This window comes from Nyctereutes procyonoides, unplaced genomic scaffold, assembly GCF_905146905.1.
Source record: "Nyctereutes procyonoides isolate TBG_1078 unplaced genomic scaffold, NYPRO_anot_genome, whole genome shotgun sequence".
Lineage (NCBI taxonomy): Eukaryota > Metazoa > Chordata > Mammalia > Carnivora > Canidae > Nyctereutes > Nyctereutes procyonoides.
In genome coordinates this window covers 44,360,616-44,381,618 of record NW_026575133.1, presented here as the reverse complement: position 1 = coordinate 44,381,618, position 21,003 = coordinate 44,360,616, and the positions used below count along the sequence as shown (strand labels likewise).

Here is a 21,003-nt window from a genome sequence, read left to right as displayed (position 1 = left end):
AGCAATTCAACAAGGCACATTTACAGAGCATAAAGGGAACAGGGATGATATTTAGAACGGGCATTTAGGTAAGGCCGGGGCCTGGACAGTTCATGTTTTAATTGTCTGCCTCTTCTATCTCCCTCACTCTCTCACTCTTTGCTTCCCAAATCCACCTAGCTCAATGAAACCAAAAGATAAATGTGCAATATTTCAAGACAAACCTGGCTACAAATTCCAATTTTTCCATTAATTAACTGTGCAACCTAAGGCAAGTCATTTAACCTCTTTGAGATTCGGTTTTCTCATCTACAAGGTAAGGTCAACATTGCCACTTACAATGAGGGATTTTTAGTTTACATTAGAAATAATAAATTTACACAGCATCTGATTATTTTAAGTATTCACAGAAAGGTTTATAGCTGTAAATTACTGATGTTATGTAATTCTATTCCATGACCTTCACAGTAGTCGATTAATTGAGCCAGTATATACTAGAGTTTTACCAGCTAGTCCTATCAGCCACTAGGTTAGGCCCTGGAAAATAGGAAATAAGGGCAATATTTCTGTCAGTGAGCCCAACATTTTAGGGCCTTGCATTCAAAACAGATGCAGGGGATCCCTGGGTGGCGCAGCAGTTTGGCGCCTGCCTTTGGCCCAGGGCGCGATCCTAGAGACCCGGGATCGAATCCCACGTCGGGCTCCCGGTGCATGGAGCCTGCTTCTCCCTCTGCCTGTGTCTCTGCCTCTCTCTCTCTCTCTCTCTCTGTGACTATCATAAATAAATTAAAAAAAAAATTAAAAAAAAAACAGATGCAAATTCAGCTCCTACCTGTTAATCATTTCACAGACATTTATTAAGCTTTAATATTTAAAATATTGCACTAGGCCCAACATAACTGTTGTCCAAACTTTGTGTCCAATTATTTCCCTGCACGTACACTCTGCTACAGTCCACCAGTTTACTAACGAGAAATATTTATGACGCATGTTGTTTTCCTGGTATCTTTTCATCTGCCCCCTGAACTTTTCCCATCAATGTCCTTCCCTAACCATCATGAACTAATTGAATCACGGCTCCCCTCCCCCTAGCAAGTGTGTCTCTCTCCTGGTGAAATCTCTATAATGAAAACAATATTTCTACCTCAGAATTTTAGAATGTGCATGTGTGTCTTTTCCTTCCTATTATGATATCATGTATGAGTATATTTAATTTACCTTTCACACTTATCTCTTGACATATAGCTGGTATGAAGCAACTGATTGTTGTTTGGCACCAAAACTTTTTGTATTTGGTGTGATGTAGATTTGTAATTTTCTTTTCCAGTGATTGTGCTTCATAAAGAAAACTCGTGAGGGATATATTGAATATGAAGAAAATTTAAGAGTTAAATCTAGGGCACATGATATTTTACATTTCTGCAAGACTTTTATTTTTCTCAAGGATCTTATGCAAAGGTAACAAAGAATTTTAAGTTAGAGCAAGATCTGCATTTTTGTAGTGCTCTGCTATCAAAACATTATCAAATTTCATTTTCTGATGATTGTAAGTGTAAAGATGTAAAGCAGCCCCAAAGCTTTTAAGAGAGGAAAATTTCACACACAGAATGCTGTATTTGCTTAAAGTATGCATTGTGATTAATGATGGAACACTGCTTAAAATTAACTGAATAATGTCATCAGAACAAAAGGACTCATTTTTCTTCAAAACAGAGATTTAGGGATCCCTGGGTGGCGCAGTGGTTTGGCGCCTGCCTTTGGCCCAGGGCGCGATCCTGGAGACCCGGGATCGAATCCCACGTCGGGCTCCCGGTGCATGGAGCCTGCTTCTCCCTCTGCCTGTGTCTCTGCCCCTCTCTCTCTCACTGTGTGCCTATCATAAATAAATAAAAATTAAAAAAAAAAAAAACAAAAGCAGAGATTTACCTGCCCCTCCAAACTAGACTCAGAGAAGTGAAGTATGCTGGGATTTTTAGACATTGATGCTTTCAGCTGTCTTCAGGCTGCACAGGGCCTGGGGTGGCCATTCCAGGGTGAGCACCCCTGGTCATCTGCTTACTTAAGAGTTTCAAACAAATATTACTTTTAAAAAGAGTCATAATATGAAAAAAGTTTGGAAACACTGTCCAAAAAAAATCATTCTTTCAAGGTGACACATAATTTTCATGAAAGAAAGAAAAAGCAAGAGCTATAAAATAAAGGGAGCAAGGGAAGCTCACTGGAAGAGCCATGGGCATCATTCAGAGAAGAATCTCCAGGCCCCCATTGGTGTTCTAGACTTTCTAAGAAACTTAATTCAATGTCTCTTACACAAGAAGACCATAATGTGAGCAGGTCAGTCAGATTTGCATATTAAGTGGGAGAGATGATAAACATCTGATTAGGATGAAGGCAGCTACTCATAGATGCTCTCATCTATGTGCTCCATGGTGTCATTAATGGCATCTCTACTGCAAGCAACTCTTCATAGAGATATCATGATCCTATAAAATTCACCTTTTTTGTGTAACGTTCTATGAATTAAAGAAACTACACATAATTGTGTGACCACCATTCTAGTCAAGATGTAGAACAAATGTTCAGCATCACCCACCGCCCCACAAAAAAAAAAAAAAAAAAAAAAGAAAAGAAATTCCCTCCTGATGCTTTTAGTCAAATGTCTCCTACGTCTTAGCCCCTGGAAACCATGGCTTTGATTTCTATGTCCAAAATGTTCACTTTTCTAGAATGTCATATGTGTGGAATCATTTAGCATGTAACCTTTTGTGACCTGTTTATTTCACTTGGCATAATGTGTTTGACTTTCATGTACATTGTTGTGTGTTTAGCACTTTTTCTTCTTTTATTGTCAAGTGGTGTTCCACTATATAGATGTATACTGATTTAAAAAAAATTATCAGGTGAAGAACGTTTGGATTGCTTCTAGTTTGGGGTAAATATGAATAAAGCTGCTATAAACATACCCCTACAGGTTTTTGTTAGAAATTAAGATTTTGCTTTGCTTGGGTAAGTACCTAAGAATGAGGGTAATAGGTGGTATAGGAAACTTTATAAGTCAGTCCAAGACAAATACCATATGATTTCACTCATGTGTGGAATTTATGTTAATTAAATGTCAAGATAACAGGGCACCTGGGTGGCTCAGTGGTTGAGTGTCTGCCTTTGGCTCAGGTGGTGATCCTAGGGAGCTGCTTTTCTCTCTGCCAATGTCTCTGCCTCACTTTGTGTGTCTTTCATGAATAAGTAAATAAAATCTTAAAAGGTGTTAACATAACATTTTTCTTTTATTTATTTAATTTTTCTAAAGAATTATTTATTTATTTATTCATGAGAGACAGAGAGAGAGAGAGAGACAAAGACATGGGCAGAGGGAGAAGGAGGCTCCATGCAGGGAGCCCAACATGGGACTCAATCCCTGGACTCCAGAATCATGCCCTGGGCTGAAGGCAGGCGCTAAACCGCCGAGCCACCCAGGGATCCCCAACATTTTCCTTTTAATGATGATTCTAGTGGCTGCCTGCCTAAGTTCTTGTCTATTTAGTGTCCTTTGACAAAAAAAAAAAAAAAAAAAAAGAGAAACTGCAATCCAAAGCATGTTTGATTATTCATTGGACACATTCTGTAATATAATTATCTGTTTGGTTGGACGTGAAGCATTCTTGCCTCTTACTACTGACATATGCTCCAATTTGGAAATCTTGTAATTGATTATATGAAAGGATATTCCAAAGTGAAGTAAGCATTGTTCAGAGTGTCATTTCAAAACAGGATAGGGAAGGCACTGAGTAAGTAGGGCCAATGTACATCTCCTGTTTCAATTCTGGGAACATCATGAACAGTTGTGACTGGACCACCTCTTGAAATACATCCTTCTACTTTGGACCAAAGTAATGAAACACCTAGTGGCTACATGGCCAATCCTGTATTAGTCGGTTGGCTTAACTCTGTAAACACTAATCATAATTCCTTCAAAATAAGTTATGTAATTTGGTGAGTTTTGCCTTTATATGCCTGTACTCCCCACGTACAATTCAGAGCACACTTTCAACTTTAGTCCACTCTCCATTTAAGACCCCAAATAAATCTTTTGGTTGCTTGACAGCCTCTTCTTCTTGGTCAACAATTATTTTTAAAGTATTGGAAAATAAGGGAGTTTTTAAGGCCCTGGAACAAAACAGTTCTCCATTACTGAGAAGGAGAGTACCTAGAAAGCACCAGATCAGAGGCTTAGTTGGTGGAGATTTGAAAAGAAAATGGCAAGCGCAGGGTCTGTACCTCATTCTCTGTCTTTACTGTGTCCAGGGTGGGAAGGAATACCCCCAGATAAGAAAGAAGGCAACATTGTCATACCTCATCATAAGCATATTAATGACCAGCCTCCAGATAAGCTGTATTTTTATACCTGGAGAGTCCTTATCTATGGAATGCTTTTAGCAATCGGTACCTGTCTCACTAAACTTGCCTCTGATAAATAAACACGGAACATACTGATTCATGGAGCATCTGTCTCTGACAAATGTCATGGGCCTCTGACAAATGAATGCACCTACCTGAGTATGAAATGGAGATTTTTCATTAGCAAAAGGCTCTCTTCTTTGAAACTAATAACCCCGTGTATGTAATTTAGAGACTCAGTAATGACTTGGGCCAGAGCGTATCCTAATGTGGCAAGAAATGAACTAGACTCAACTTCAGTGATGGTTTCTGTTGTTATCTCTCTGATTTTCTTGGGCCACACAATTATTTGTTTCCTGGAAACAACATTGTATTTCAGTGGAGTCACAGAATGGTATAAGAGCACAGAGGACAATTCAGAAATATCAAGCCATACTTGTTTACTTCTATCATATCACACAGATGTCAGCTGGCTGAAGAATGCTTTGAAAGTTGATCAGAGCTTTTTTTTTTTTTTTCTGCATGAAAGTGATAACCGAGTTTGAGTTTCAAGCATAAAATGCAAGAGTTACAGAAACAGATATGCTCAGGAAATGCAAATATAGTATAATTTATGAATGGTCAGCAATGTTTTAAACAGAATAAAATTAGACATATAAATAGAGGACAGCTGATTGCTACTTAATTGCTATTTAGAAGCAGTATAATGCTGTGATGTTGATATGATCAGTAAGGCGAATGTGACTTTTAATGTTAGGAGAAGGAAAATACAAGAGAACACACATGTCGAAAAATATATGATATGCATCAAGGCTTACCATTGATTCAGGATTATTTTGTAGGTTTCCAAGTGTAGTTAATGCAAAATGTACCATTGGTCAAAGGGACAGAGGATTTAGTGGCCATAGTATTATTTGAGGTTTGATGCATGCCTTTGGCAATTATAAAAAAGTGGCAATTCTCATTTCTTGACTCTTGTTTGGAAGAAGCTACTGGATACATTTACCTCTTAAGATGTAAGCAGATGTACACATAACTTGCTAAGGGAGACACCTGCTTGTTGGAATGCACTGTCTACTCCAGACTCCAAAGTCCAGAGGGCTGCTTGTTTGGGAGGTGGAAAGGAAAGCGAGCAAGCCTTAAGGTATGAGCCCTCGTATCAATCTTTCAAGGTGGATCTAATCCCCAAAACACGGAGATGAGCCTCCTAAAAGTGAGCACACGTATGAGGGGGCTCATTCTCAGGGATTCATGAGCCAAAGGGCCCCCTCCAAGGTTTGTTCAAATTTATCCGAGCCCTATCCTTCCTTCCTGCTCTGACATTGGCAGAAGTGACAACTGGGCATTTCAATCAGAAGGCAAACCTGGCATGATACAGGAAAAGTGGAAGCTCTTAGGGCTGGTGGGAAATGCACCGTCTCCTCCAGATTCCAAAGTCCAGAGGGCTGCTTATTTGGGAGGTGGAAAGGAAAGCAAGCAAGTCTTAAGGTAAGTGGTAGGGAGCAGGGGTGTCAGATTATTTTTATTTTTATTTTATTTTATTTTATTTTTAAATAACATGTCTTATTTTTTTAAATTTTTATTTATTTATGATAGTCACACAGAGAGAGAGATGAGAGAGGCAGAGACACAGGCAGAGGGAGAAGCAGGCTCCATGCACCGGGAGCCCAACGTGGGATTCGATCCCAGGTCTCCAGGATCACGCCCTGGGCCAAAGGCAGGCGCTAAACCACTGCGCCACCCAGGGATCCCTGTCAGGTCATTTTTAAAACACTCAAAAATAGGGCAGCCCAGGTGGCTCAGTGGTTTAGCGCCACTTTCAGCCCAGGGCCTGATCCTGGGAGACCTGGGATGGAGTCCCAGGCTGGGCTCCCTGGATGGAGCCTGCTTCTCCCTCTGCAGCGTCCCTGCTCTGTCTCGCATGAATAAATAAGTAAAATCTATAAGTAAATATAAATAAATAAATAAATAAATAAATAAATAATAAATAAAAAACACTCAAAAATAGAAAGGAGAAGAATTTTCACTGCCATATTAGATATTTTTTTAAATGTTAGACCCATCCCATTTGCATAGAGATATTTAATACATGATATAAAGGTTTGGGGAAATTGCAAGAATTCAGACAAAAAGATCACTTGCCTAGTTCCCATCATGCAGTATCACCCTCAACTCCACAAAATGTTCTAAGCTATTTTGGGTTTTCAGAGTCCTACTTTTTCGTTTAAAAAAAAAAAAAGAAGAAGAAGAAGAAGGAAAAGAAAAGGCACTGCAAGATCCTTCCAGGAGTTCTTCACACATAGCAAAAAGGATGCTCAAGGAACGGAACTGTAGAGAGGCAGACAGGTGGTGTGGAGTCCCAAATAGAAGTCTTCAAACATACTGGTTTTGGAATAAGAGGCTAAATCACATTCAAACTGCAATACAAGCCATAATTGATAGTTTTAAACAAAGTCTCCCACATAGGATTACTGAATTGGCATTTTCCAAAGAATGAACTCACCACGTAGTACATGAAGCCCCACCTCTTTATCTCAGTGTGGATCAGGCTGCTTGAATGCCAAGAGGTGCACAGGATTCTGACCCGTCTTTGCTGAAGGCAGAGGGAATCAGTCCCACCAACACCCTTGTTATCTGCGGTCTGGTCTCAGGGCAACTATGCCCCCCCCCCCCAGATGTCGATATGATCAGCAGATAAAGACGTTTCCTTAAGTGGTCAGGGAATTGACCCCCAGAGGGAATTTTGTGGCTGGCTCTGTAGATGCAACTGGCTGAATCTGAATGGATGGACTTCTTTTGCTATTTGATCTCCTTTCTCCTCTTCCCAGTGACCTTAATGGTGTCACCTCTCATGGATGTTCTGGCTCAAATAGACAGAGTTCCTGGTTTAACTCTCAGTGCCAGGGAGTCTTGATCTTGACTTCCACATGTGTGTGTCTCTCCTCCCACTGCCTGGATGCAGGTTCCGTCTCTCCTCTCCCTGCTCCCCTGTCCACATCAAGTGTGCCCCTCTTGGCATCCCAGATTCCAGTCTCCCTTTGCTTTAAGGAATTCTTTAGAACTATTAAATTAGCTTTCTTCAAATACTACTTTTAGTAAGACAATTCTCTATTTTCTTTAAAATCTCCCTATTCCGGGGCACCTGGGTAGCTTCAGTAGTTGAGCGTCTGCCTGGCTCAGGTCATGATCCCCGGCGTCCTGAGATTGAGTCCCACATCAGGGTCCCCATGGGGAGCCTGCTTCTCCCCCTGCCTTTGTCTCTGCCTCTTTCTCTGTGTCTCTCATGAATGAATAGCTAAAATCTTTTTAAAAAATTAAATAAAATAAAATCTCCCTATTTCTTCAATGCTTCTGATTACTCCTGCATAATGGCAATCAAACAGGACATCTAGCCATTTGACAAAATTTAGATTGGCCATTCTGTTATAAGGAGCTAGGTCTGAAGACCACAGCCAGGTTGCTTCATCAGAAGAGAGTGTTTATAAAGCTGTGAGCGTTGTATATTCCAGGGGGAAAGCCTAGCATTTTCCTTCTATAGAAAGGTGAATATGCCCGATTATGCTTATTTTGTTTTAATTTTACTTATATATTTACATGTTTTAAAGTCCTTCCTTCCTGTAAGGAATCGGCTTCTATAAACACAGACTGTGACAGCTATTTCCTATCACATGCTTCCTAGAAGTACTAATAGGGTGTTTGGCCCAGAGCAATACAATTCTGACTAATAAAAACGTCTTTAGAGATATAGATCAGATTCTGAAAAAGCCTCCCAATTTATATGTCTGCGCCTGCACACATTAATTGAATTGCTTTTGTTAATTACATGCAATTCAAAATGATATGAGCTTAGATGAAAGGGTATTTTACAGAATAATATGAAGCATCCAGGGACATCCATTCTGCCAATTCTTCAGAGGTTTCTATGCCACTGTTGACAACAAATTTAACTCGTTTAAAGGAGGCTAGTCATGGCAAAGAATGCTCTGAAGCTTCAAAGAGATGATCAGATATCATATTAAGATCAAACTCTATCTCCAGGAAACTGAAGTCTGTTCAGTCGCTGCCTTTGATAAATCCAGATTTAATGCAGATTTAATTAACATGACATAGAAAGAGAAGGATATTTAGGGTGTTGATTTTTCCCCCACGATTCTTTCATCATACTAATCCTATTCAGAGTCTTGATTCTACTCTACCCCAAAGAACAGATCTTCAGGCCCATGAAGTGAAGCAAGGCCTGAAAATATCCAGCTACTGTGGAAATGTGACACAGAGTATAATGCTTCCAAAGCAGAAGAAAATATAACAGAGATTCAACATAATGAGAGGACAGTGCATGCTACCTCAGATTAGTTTTTAAAATCTATTTAAATAAATTTTTCCCGGTGTAAAGATTGCTTATTTGGAATCAACTAATATTTATTGAGCATCAGCTGTGTGTGCTAAGAACTTAGACAAAGCAGGGTGCCTGGGTGGCTCAGTCAGTTAAGCATTGGACTCTTGGTTTTGGCTCAGGTTATGATCTCATGGCATGGGTCAAGATATAGAGTCCTGCATTAGGCTCTGTATCCAGTGGGAGTCTGCTTGAAGGGTCTCCCTCTCCCTCTCCCTCTGTACCTCCCCCACAATTACACACACACTCTTTCAAATAAATAAATAAATAAATAAATAAATAAATAAATAAATAAATAAATAAATATTAAAAAAATAAAGAACCTATACTAACCTTTTTGCATATAAACATCACACCAACGCTAAGATATCTGAGTCAGAGATGTTATGTCACTGGCCTAAGATGACACAGTAAAAGAGAAACCTGGAATCCAACTCAGATCTTTGGATTCCAAGTCCAGCTTCGCTACATGGCATCCTACTGCCTCCTAGAGTTAACAATGTTGATGCATTTTGAAGAGAATATAAAGGCTTTTCAGTTAGTGTCTAACAGATATAAAATGATAACATTTATAATCATTTAGCTCATTGGATGGAAAATTCCTATAATTCAGTTGAATAATGGTGGTTGTATTTGTCTTATAAGAAGAACTGGTTCTAGGAGAAGTGGGAACATTAGATAAGATCTATGTGAGATAAGATTCAAGAGGTACCACGGAGGGCTCTAGTATTCACTCTCCACCAGCTACTCTTTCTGTCCCATTTTTTCCCTTTAATATTTTGAAATTCCATCATTTTAAATGCATGACTTTGAAGTATCACATTGTACACATTAAAATTTCCCTGAGTTCAGAGCTCAGTAAATTATGGTGACATAGAGGCTATTTCATATTATGACTTGGATGGATTGATAACTGTCTGCTTGGAGCTTCCAGATGAGTAGAATTCTGAACTCAAGTCCAGATTCATTAGGCTCAATTATCAGCATCAATTAGGGGAGGGGATGATAGAACTAGTTCAGCGGTAGTAGTAGTTAAGTTACAATAATATTAACGTACACAATCACTAATACCTCAGTGAGAATTTATCTAATAACTTTCCTAGCATTTAGAAGAAGGGGATAAGGAAAGATAAAGGATCATTCTGAAGCTTGAGCTGGTTCTACAATCATATAAATTACTGTGCATACTGGGATATGTTTGAGAGCAAAAGGAGGTCTATTAACAAAATGAGAAGATAATATATGTAAACCACGACTGAGTGGTATGGCCATCTTAGCTCTGGGGAAAGGCAGTTCCTTAAGGAGTTCCTCCTTCAAATTTAGTCCACTCAAATCTTTTTTCCTGATGCTATGGATTTTTCACAGCTGAGGCTCCTAGAGACTATATTTCCCCAACAGCAAAGAGGAACTGAAGCAATTGCATGTAGATAGGATTTCTGAAACCCTTAGAGATTCGATGTGACACACATGAGAGAAATTCAGTCAATCTACAATTTTTCAGAGGCTGATTATCCAACTAATGCATTATCTTCTAGACCCTTGTTTTATTTCTTCCACCAGTTAATTTAACAATATGTCAGTTCTGATAAGAAGCTTTGATGGGGAAGAAGATGAGACTATTACATAAAATCAGTTTGGGGAATTACCAACAGATTTCAATTATCCATGGTACTCTCACTGAAGTTTGATTGACTGTGAGCCATAGTGATTCAGCTGGACAGCCTTGATGTTTCTAAGGTAGAGTTGTCCTTGTTTTTTTTTGTCTCTTTGAATACACATTATATGTGCATTTATAGATTCTCACTTGCCCAGGTCCATTATCTGTGATTAACAAGATTTTGTTTTCAAATTGATCAATAATCACTTAAGTCAGTTTGCAATAATATATAATGATAAAATGAAGGCATGAAATCATTCAGTATTAAGTGTCTTTTTAATGAGGGTCCATGTTCTAAGTATAAAAAAGAAAACAATAGTGAGGTACTCTTGAAGAAAAGGAAAACAATTAGAGCTCACTTGGAATATAACTTCTGGCATATATGGCTACTAAACTGTCTCTAAATGCAATTATTATGTAAGTTTAAGAGAATATTTAAAAGGAAAAGAATGGGGCAGCCCAGGTGGCTCAGCAGTTTAGCGCCGCCTTCAGCCCAGGGCGTGATCCTGGAGACCCGGTATCGAGTCCTACGTCGGGCTCCCTGCATCGAGCCTGCTTCTCCCTCTGCCTGTGTCTCTGACCACCACCCCCTTCTGTGTCTCTCATGAATAAATAAATAAAATCTTAAAAAAAAAAAAGGAAAAGAATGCATTCTGAAAATTAGAAAAATACTCCAGGACACAAAGGTGTTAAATTCTCCTGTGTTAATTTGTAGCAGACCTTCCTAAATTTGGCTGGATAATCTCTTAACTCATTCAAATCTTTTTTTTTTTTAAGATTTTATTTATTTATTCATGAGAGACAGAGAGAGAGAGAGGCAGAGACACAAGCAGGAGAAGCAGGCTCCATCCAGGGAGCCCGACATGGGACTTGATCCCAGATCTCCAGGATCATGCCCTGGGCCAAAGGCAGCGCTAAACCACAGAGCCACCCGGGCTGCCCCTCGAATTCTCTTTCTGAAGATTGTGGTCTATTACAGGGCCAGAGTCTCTCTCTGTTCTTATCTAATAATGCTCATAATACTCATTTTTGCCATAACTGATACTATCTTCAGATATTACTTTATAGTTATTTTACATATTTAACTTCTGAACTGTTTGATTTTTCATATGAGAAACCATATTACCTCCCAAACTAGACCATATATATATATATATGGTCTAGTTTGGGATATATATATATATATATATATATCTTCTTGTGTCTCTCCCCAAGATCTAACAGAACTTTGAATGTATTTACACAGTACCATATGAAATTGCCTATAATTAATAATTTTTAATCTGTAGAAAAGGACATTATATATGGTTCAACCTACTAATAGCTTTAGAAATGGTTGGAGTATGAGTACGATTATGTTTAAAATTTTAAATTAATATATATACACACAGATATAATATATTTATACATATAATAAATGATTGAGTTTGAGTCTTAATTTTTTGAGTAGACATGAGCACCAAAGACTCTAGTCAGTAACTTTCAGACACAATTTTTAAGAAATGAAAATGATGACTCCTTTTCCCACAAAAAAAAAAAATGTAGCTGGGATAAGAGATGATAAAGTACTAACTCTCTCAGCATGGCAATGCATATATTGAATTATTTTTTGGCACCATGTACTTATTGAAAGATTATTCTGTAGAATAATGTTGCTCGTAGATAATCTTTATTTCAAGTGCTTATGGTATGCCAGGCACCTTTTTAAATATTTCATGTCTATTAACTCACTGATCCTCACCTGTCACCTTTTTTCAGAAGAGCAAATTGAGGCATGAAGAGGTAAGATAATTTGCTGGAGATAACACAACTAGTAATGATTGAACTGGATGTCAAATTCAGGCAGTCTGGTTTCAATCCTTAACTTAAGTACCATGTGGACTCTAATCAATATAAATAGAGTTATTTAAAAATTAGAATAAATGAAAAATCATTTAGCTTTGTGAAATGTGTAGCATCTAGTAGTAGAAGGCTATAATAGATAGTGAAGATTTCAGCAGAGTTAATGAGTGAGGTAGCCGAGCACTCTAGGTAGCCTTGATACAGTCATCGGACTAGTGATCGTGATTGCAAGACCTGAAGATCTGCAGCTTTACCTCTCTTATACGTAACTCAAAATTATTTTGAATTATAGAACCTCAGTTTTCTGCATTAAAAACAGACCTTCATATCACTAACTCTTCTATAAGAATTGTAGAGGAGTAGAAAGAATAATAGATCATATAACACATGATAATTAGAGACTTTAACTGATTAGACCGGTTTATTTATTTATTTATTTATTTATTTATGATTTTATTTGTTTATTCATGAGACACACACAGGGGGAGAGAGAGAGAGAGAGAGAGAGAGAGAGAGAGAGAAAGCAGAGACACAGGCAGAAGGAGAAGCAGGCTCCATGCAGGGAGCCTGACATGGGACTCGATCCCGGATCTCCAGGATCAGGCCCTGGGCTGAAGGCAGTGCTAAACCGCTGAGCCACCCGGGCTGCCCCAACTGGTTTATTTTTATGTTTGATTTTGAATGTATGAATGCAAATACTCTTGTAAAATTATGCCTTTTTTTAAAGATTTTATTTCTTTATTTGAGAGAATGCATGAACAGGGGGAGAGGCAGAGGGAGAGGGAGAAGCAGGCTCTCCATTGAGCAGGGATCCCAACTCAGGGCTTGACCCTGGGACTCCAGGATCATGACCTGAGCCAAAAGCAGACACTCAACCAACTGAGCCACCCAGGCACCCTATAAAATTATGTTTAATGCTACTTTTCTATAATCAATATATGTTCTCTAATACAGGTATGTGTCATTTTCATTAGTACTTGAAAATGATATAAATATCACACAAGCAGAAAATAAATAAGGCTGCTTAATTGGGTGTAGTAATTACTACTGGGTGTAGTAATCAATCAATAAATACATATAGGCGTACATAAAAACACTATGTATACATAAATTATATATACACATACTAAAAATATATTTAGTAATAGAATTTATCTTGATTTACACCTGTAAGTAATTTTTATAATTTAACTTTTTTTCAAACAATTAATGAAATAATCCAGTGTGATATTTTCTAAGATTGGATGAGAGAAAACACATTCTCCTCTGGAATTCTGCAGCAAATAGTGACAAAAGCTTTAGGTGGGAAATCAGACATTTTGTTTTAAGTTTCTGGGCCTTAAGTTGGATGGGCTTGAAAAATGAAGTAGATGAATTTATGCTGTTCAAATGACACCTTTCAGCAAGTGTGTTAAAGCAAAATTTGTTTATTAGCTCTAATGTCTACATTCCAGGAAATGCCGTTCTGCTTCTCATAATAAAATAACCCAAGCACACCTTCCTCTTTAAGAAAATATCAGAAGGAGAACAGCCATGAATGTTTCTTAAATACAGAAGAAAGGAGATCCGAGAAGCTATTACCCACGGCCAAGTTTGCAAAGAGGGAGTGGAAGAAGTGGAAACGCTGATGGAAAAGCACTTCAGGCTTATCATTTTCAAGTCATACTGATCTGAACTGCTTGAGTTTTCTGATCATTTTCATGAATTACATTTTTAGTGGCATCAGAGGTTAACCAGGCAAGCAAACTGTGGGCCATTCCATTGTTCGTTTTTGCTGTTTTGTTTTTTCTGCTTTAGAACAGGTACTTAGAAACTCAAATGACACTAGTGTTCAAGTTCAATCAGGGAAAAGAGAGTAGTGGTAGGCAAGGTTACCTTCTTACACGCTGTGATGGAGCTACCCAGGCTGCCTCTCAAGCTGCCGCTGGCGCTGCCCTGCTGTGGCGCTGAAACCTCGTACATCAGTGGTGACTCCAAATTGCTGCTTGCCCCCAAAATACAAAAGAAAACACATTCCAGTGAGTCATCTCCATAGAACAGAAGTAACATGATGTGGCTTCAAAACCCTCTTTTCAGATGGTACGGAACTCTGAAAATCCTGATGACATGTCTTTGTTGGCTTCACTCATGCAATTGGTGAAGTCATTATGCACTATTCTCTTGGGAACAGGAAACTGAAAGCCAGTGACTTCTCACGGTGCTTACATGGACACGGTGCATCTGCCTGACTTCCAGCTCTGCCAGTTTTTCTTAAGCAAGCAGTTTTAAAACCCAAATAACGCTTTACCCAAATAATGCTTTTAGAATGCCACATTAATTCGGCTCAGAATTAAAAATGTAAAATATTCATCTTATTTCTTAAAACAAGTGACAAAACATACTTTTAATCAGGAGGAAGGACAGTGTCATGAACAGAATGTAGACTTCAGAAAAGGCATGTCATCTCTTTCTATCTCTGTACCTGGTGGCATTACCTTAACTTCTCTGTCTCCAAAATTCTAGACTTAACTCCCTTCCAAGTCTTGCGTCTAATTGAAATCATTATCACTCTTGCCTTTCATGATATAACTGGGAGATTTTGAATTCAAACTAATTGAAATATAAAAAGCCCTCTGGATCTTATGGATTCCTAAATATTTCTCTTCTGAAAACAAGAAAAATTCAGAATTTAAAAAAAAAATGTATGGGGGCAGCCTGGGTGGCTCAGTGGTTTAGCACCACCTTAAGCCCATGGTGTGATCCTGGAGACCCAGGATTGAGTCCCATGTCAGGCTCCCTGCATGGAGCCTGCTTCTCCCTCTGCCTGTGTCTCTGCCTCTCTCTGTCTCTCTCCGTGTCTCTCACGAATAAATAAAATCTTTTAAAAAAATGTATGGGTATCTGAAGTCTATGTATTTTATTTTTGTTGTTCTTGATCACATAGAATATGTACAATTCCTCAAAATACATTTTTTGGAATGTGATCTCATAATTCTTTATGTAATTATCAAGCCAACACTTAAACAAAATCTCTTCAAAGAAACAGCAAATAGAAGGTCAGTTAATGCTTTTTTAACTAATATATAACTCTTTGTTTTAAGTTCTAAATTAGTCAACTTCCATTATATTGCAATTAAATGGAAATACATAAATGTAGTCTGTTAACATTTCCATTATTAATCACTATGAATGGCTTTTTTTTTTAATGACGGCTAATGGTGTATGTAACAGATCACAGATTCAGGTAAAAATTACACAGAATAATTCAAGTAAAATCTGTTTTGTTTTAAATATTCATGTATTATTTCCTGAGTAATTGACACATTGAGGACTAGAATGAGCTTAATTGAAATGAAAGGAGAACAGTCATGTTATCTTTGTTTAACTGGGAAAAGATAGAGGAATGAAGAAGGAAAGGAGGTTTGGCTCCAGATCCCTAACTATTCTGCTGCCTAGTTAATTTATAAATTAATGTTGGCAGTAAAGTCTGTGGTCCTTTCTGAATCTAGAAATACTCATATAGTATCATGGAAAGCATAAAGTTTCAGCCCTATTTTTATAGGTATCTCACAACGTGGGGCCTGCAACTTTTTAGCTACCACTTAAATGTAACTGTACCTTACACTCAATTGCAGATGCTCCTCTGAATGCTTTCCTGGCCATAGGAAAATTGGGTTTTTACCCAAATGTCAAATATTTATCGTTGTTAGGTTCCAAACCGTAAACCAAGCTAACTTGGATCTGCAATAACTTGGCTCATGAGTCAAGGAAATTGTATTTTCCAGGGTTCGGGCCACTCCCATTTCTCTTTACAGGATTAGCAACCTTAGGAGTGAGAAGGAAGTAGGTTGAGAAGTAAGATTGAGACATAGCTGATATAAAACAGTGTAGAAAAGGGGCTTCGATAATCTCTGATTGCTCTAGAGGGGAATTACATCTGTTTGGGGAGAGTTAGTTAGGTACAAAGTAAGAGTTAATAGGAACACAGAAAAAAGTAAAAGAACACCTATGGAAATTCCTCATTTCCCCATAAAGCACACTGTATATGACTGCAAATAGACAAGGTGCTACAGTAATTTTTAATGCATAAAAAAAGTTTAAGAACTGCTAAGTTGGTTTAGTGGAAGGAAGAAATGACAAGTCGACCCACATATACTTTGGTATGAAAGCCAATCGGCCTTTAAGATGATTTTGAGATCCCAGTTGGAGATAAAGGTGAAGAAGGATTTTTTTTATTTATTTTATATTGGTGTTCAATTTGCCAACATATAGAATAACACCCAATGCTCATCCCGTCAAGTGCCCACCTCAGTGCCCATCACCCGGTCACCCCCATCCCCCGCCCACCTCCCCTTCCACCACCCCTAGTTCATTTCCCAGAATTAGGAGTCTTTCATGTTCTGTCTCCCTTTCTGATATTTCCCACTCATTTTTTCTCCTTTCCCCTTTATTCCCTTTCACTATTATTTATATTCCCCAAATGAATGAGACCATACACTGTCCTTCTCCGATTGACTTATTTCACTCAACATAATATCCTCCAGTTCCATCCACGTCGAAGCAAATGGTGGGTATCTGTCATTTCTAATGGCTGAGGAATATTCCATTGTATACATAGACCACATCTTCTTTATCCATTCATCTTTCTATGGACACTGAAGCTCCTTCCACAGTTTGGCTATTGTGGACATTGCTGCTAGAAGCATCGGGGTGCAGGTGTCCAACGTTTCACTGCATCTGTATCTTTGGGGTAAATCCCCAGAAGTGCAATTGCTGGGTCATAGGGCAGATCTATTTTTAACTCTTTGAGGAACCTCCACACAGTTTTCCAGAGTGGCTGCACCAGTTCACATTCCCACCAACAGTGCAGGAGGGTTCCCCTTTCTCCACATCCTCTCCAACATTTGTGGTTTCCTGCCTTGTTAATTTTCCCCATTCTCACTGGTGTGAGGTGGTATCTCATTGTGGTTTTGATGGTGAAGAAGGATTTTGAAATGGACTACTACTCAGCCATCAAAAGAATAAAATCTTGCCATTTGCAGCAATGTGAATAGAGCTGGAATGTATTATGCTAAGCAAAATAAGTCAGCCAGAGAAAGACAAATGATTTCACTCATATGTGGAATTTCAGAAACAAAACAGATGAACATGTGGGAAGGAGGAAAACAAAAAGAGAGAGGGAAGCAAACCATAAAAGACTCTTAAAAATAGAGAATAAATTGAGGGTTGATGGAGGGGAGGTAGTCAGGGGAGGGGCTACATGGGTGATGGGAATTAAGGAGGGCACTTGTTAGGTCGGGCACTGGGTGTTATATGTAAGTGATGAATCACTAAATTCTACTCCTGAAACCAGTATTAAACTGTATATTAACTAACTAGAATTTAAATAAAAATTTGAAAGAAAAATTTGAAAAAAAAAAAAAGTGTTGCTTACCTGTAAGGTTCACTCCATTTGTCCTAATGCTAAGTCTATATAGCACTAATACAGAAATTGATCTTAAATATATATGTGAATATATATGTGTGTATGTATATATGTATTTACTTATTTTTTTAATTTTTTTTATTTTATTTATTTATGGTAGTCACAGAGAGAGAGAGAGAAAGAGGCAGAGACATAGGCAGAGGGAGAGGGAAAAGCAGGCTCCATGCACCGGGAGCCCGATGTGGGATTCGATCCCGGGTCTCCAGGATCGCGCCCTGGGCCAAAGGCAGGCGCCAAACCGCTGCGCCACCCAGGGATCCCTGTATTTACTTATTATTATGAGGATTAAACAGTATATTAGACTCACATTACTAGGAGTAAAATCAGTGCATTAAAATCAGTGCATTACCTGACAAGGGAGATGCAGTTCTAGTGCACCAATATTCAAAGCAAAAGCCACTTCTAGTCCCCAGAAACACATTATAAATCAATTTGATGGTGCTTAATGTACAAAACTATATGTAGAGAGGCTTCTCTTTTAAAACATGTGACCTGGGTGTGAATTCCCTGTAAGTGACTTGAACCTAGCCCAATCTGTTCCCATGCCTTTGGGATGGAGATGGAATTTTTAGAGTATCTGCAAAGATGCTGTCCTTGGTCTCTGGAGAAGCATAACATTGGCTCTTACAGGATGAGGCAGAGACAGTAACATGAGACTCATGCGTTTATTAAAATGAGTTCAAATTGACATTAAAAGAACTGCTGTCAAGATACAGTACAGCCTTTAAGTTGTTCCTAATGGGGAAGGCTGTAAGTTCTTCCCTGGGACGTTTTCTTTGATTTTGACAAATGTTGACAATATTTCTTAAGCACATCCTTTCAGGCTGGTTTCATGCTGAAACTGCTAAATGTGTTTCAATGAGGAGGTAGATCAAGAGATCAAGAGAAACGAACAGAAGGAAAAGAGGGTACAAAAGCAGAATTTGAAGTAGTGACTTTAAAAATATTATGGGAAGAGAAGTAGGCTCCCTTGCAGAAAATGTAATATGTGAATGACGTGCTGAGTTGCCACCACAGTGCCATCATTAAGGATTCACACAGTGTGAATAAGTAGGTCACCATCAGTAGTGACAATGGCTTCGGGAATATTCAGTGACTTCTCTGGAGAGAGAGGTGTCCAGTTACTGGAAGTCAAGTTGTCTGTATGTTGCTACTCAAAGTTTGGTCTGTGAACCAGCAGCATTGATATTGCTTAGGTGCAAGAATTAGATGCCCAAAAATTCAAGTCTCTCCCTAGAGCTACTGAATCAGAATCTGCATTTCAACATCCAACTTGAGGGATTCACATGCCCATTAAAATTTGAGAAGCATTTCTCTGACATGTTAAATTAAGTACTTATTCCCATTTACCCTTGAATCCTTGCACATGGTGTTTCTTCTTTTAAGAAAACTCATTCCAGTCCCCTTTCTTCCTTCTGAATAATATCTACTCTACCTCTTGGGTCTCCATTTATAAATCACTTCTTGCACCTTCCTTCCCCCCAAGGAGGTCACGTCTCATCTCCCATGTATTTCCAATGCCTCATGCACACACAAACACACTCACACTCTCACCATCTCACCACTCCCCATATTCCCAATCTTACCCTAGCGCAAAAAGTGGGACAGACACTCTTCCTGTGTGTTTCAACAGCACCCTGTATCATGTCCTATTACCGCACTTGGCAAATGGCAAATAATTTTGTAATATTTGTCTATCTTCCCTTGAGGTTGTAAATACTGAAAGAACAGGGACCTGTTAGGATGTAGAACCAGGCAGTGGTAGATGCTGAATTAGTACTTATTAATGTTTTTTCTTGTCTTTCTGAGCATCCTGGTTGACATCAAAAGATTATGCACAAAAGAGTGTTTGAAATCAATGCTAAATTTTCTGCAGTGGTGACAGATGGTGGGATCAGCTGCATCTGAGGAGATCATTTAAAGAATTTCCCAGGATAGCTCTAATGAAATGGGATCCTGCTGCTATTGTTGCTTAAATGTCAAGTAAACAAAGTGTAAAGTTAAACTTAGCAGATTCTAAAAGGTAAAATTCATTCTTATCTCCTGCCCACTTATTGAATGTTTTCAGTAAAATGGAGTAATTACCATTCCTATGATTATCTCTATCCTATTAAGGATATTTACTCTTGAGCTTTGTACTAAATCCTTGCATCTCAACACTGGAGAAAAAAATAAAAACTTACATCTATCAGAGGAGATCTTTAAGAAGGAATTGAGATGGTCTCAATAAGTTCAATTTAATGACATACCACAACTGAGAGTTTAGAGGAAGTTAAAAAACAACTTCACATGGTTCAAAACGGAACCACACTCAAGTGAATGTCCTTATTTTACTCTCAGCCGAAAGAGCTAACATGTTATGTGAAGCTCAGAGGTTTAGGCCAGTCTTTCAAAAACTGATGTGTTTTTAAAAATCGCATGGTGTGTTCATTTCTCTTCATCTATTGACAAAGGCTCTCTCTTTAACCAATCTTTAGTTAGCCTCCAAGCATTCTTTCAACCAGATCTTGACCTTGAACTGCAGCCCTACCCTTGGTCCTCAAGCCCAGTTTCTAGCAAAGAATCCTGCTAAGTCCATTTAGTGGGAATCCCTCCACCATTGCCATCTATCCTCACCCCTCACCCTTGATAGCTATGTTGGTTGGCCTTAGCAAGAACACTGTTAGGCCATTTTAGCAAGGATCCCCTGTCTTCAGTCATGTCCACTTAGTACACTGACCAGGCCCTCACTCTGCCTATTGGCTATAAATCCCCATTTGTTCCTGTTGTATTTGGAGTTGAACTCAGTTCTATACTGATTTCTTTCTCCCCTACTGCAGTAGCTCAAATAAAATCTGTCTCACATTTTCAGCAACTGTTTGGTGCAAAAGTTTTTGTTTATAATGTGTACTCTTCTGCTCCTTCTCTGCTTTTATCTCTTAAGTATGAAGTTCCTTTCTTTCTTTCTTTCTTTCTTTCTTTCTTTCTTTCTTCTCTCTCTTTCTTTCTTCTTCTTTCTTTCTTTCTTTCTTTCTTTATTTTATTTCTTCTTTTTTGTTTCTATACTCATGTTTTTCTTTTCTAGGTTGGAGACATAAGAGCATGATTTTCCTATCATGCCATTCATACAAATGAAATACGTCACAGTTCATTAGTCACTGAAAGACCTAATGGCGCTCATTAATTCTGTAAGACTTCAGTATGCTAATCAGAGGAAACAACTATCCAAATTTTGAAAATATTTAGAAACACTGTTAAGTGTCCTGTTTCAATATTTAAAGACAACTGAGTAAC

At 38.4% G+C, this 21,003-nt stretch overlaps 1 protein-coding gene across 3 annotated transcripts in view; it reads right to left on the bottom strand.

The window, feature by feature from the left end:
• Positions 1 to 21,003, bottom strand: part of SPHKAP (SPHK1 interactor, AKAP domain containing) — a 170,764-nt gene that overhangs the window by 118,805 nt on the left and 30,956 nt on the right. For 2 of the 3 annotated variants that reach the window (XM_055300413.1, XM_055300415.1), the window contains exon 2: positions 14,142 to 14,250. In XM_055300413.1, coding sequence (XP_055156388.1) covers positions 14,142 to 14,250 — 109 coding nt within the window. The remainder of the gene's footprint in view (positions 1 to 14,141; positions 14,251 to 21,003) is intronic. The other variant, XM_055300414.1, reaches the window with a different exon arrangement.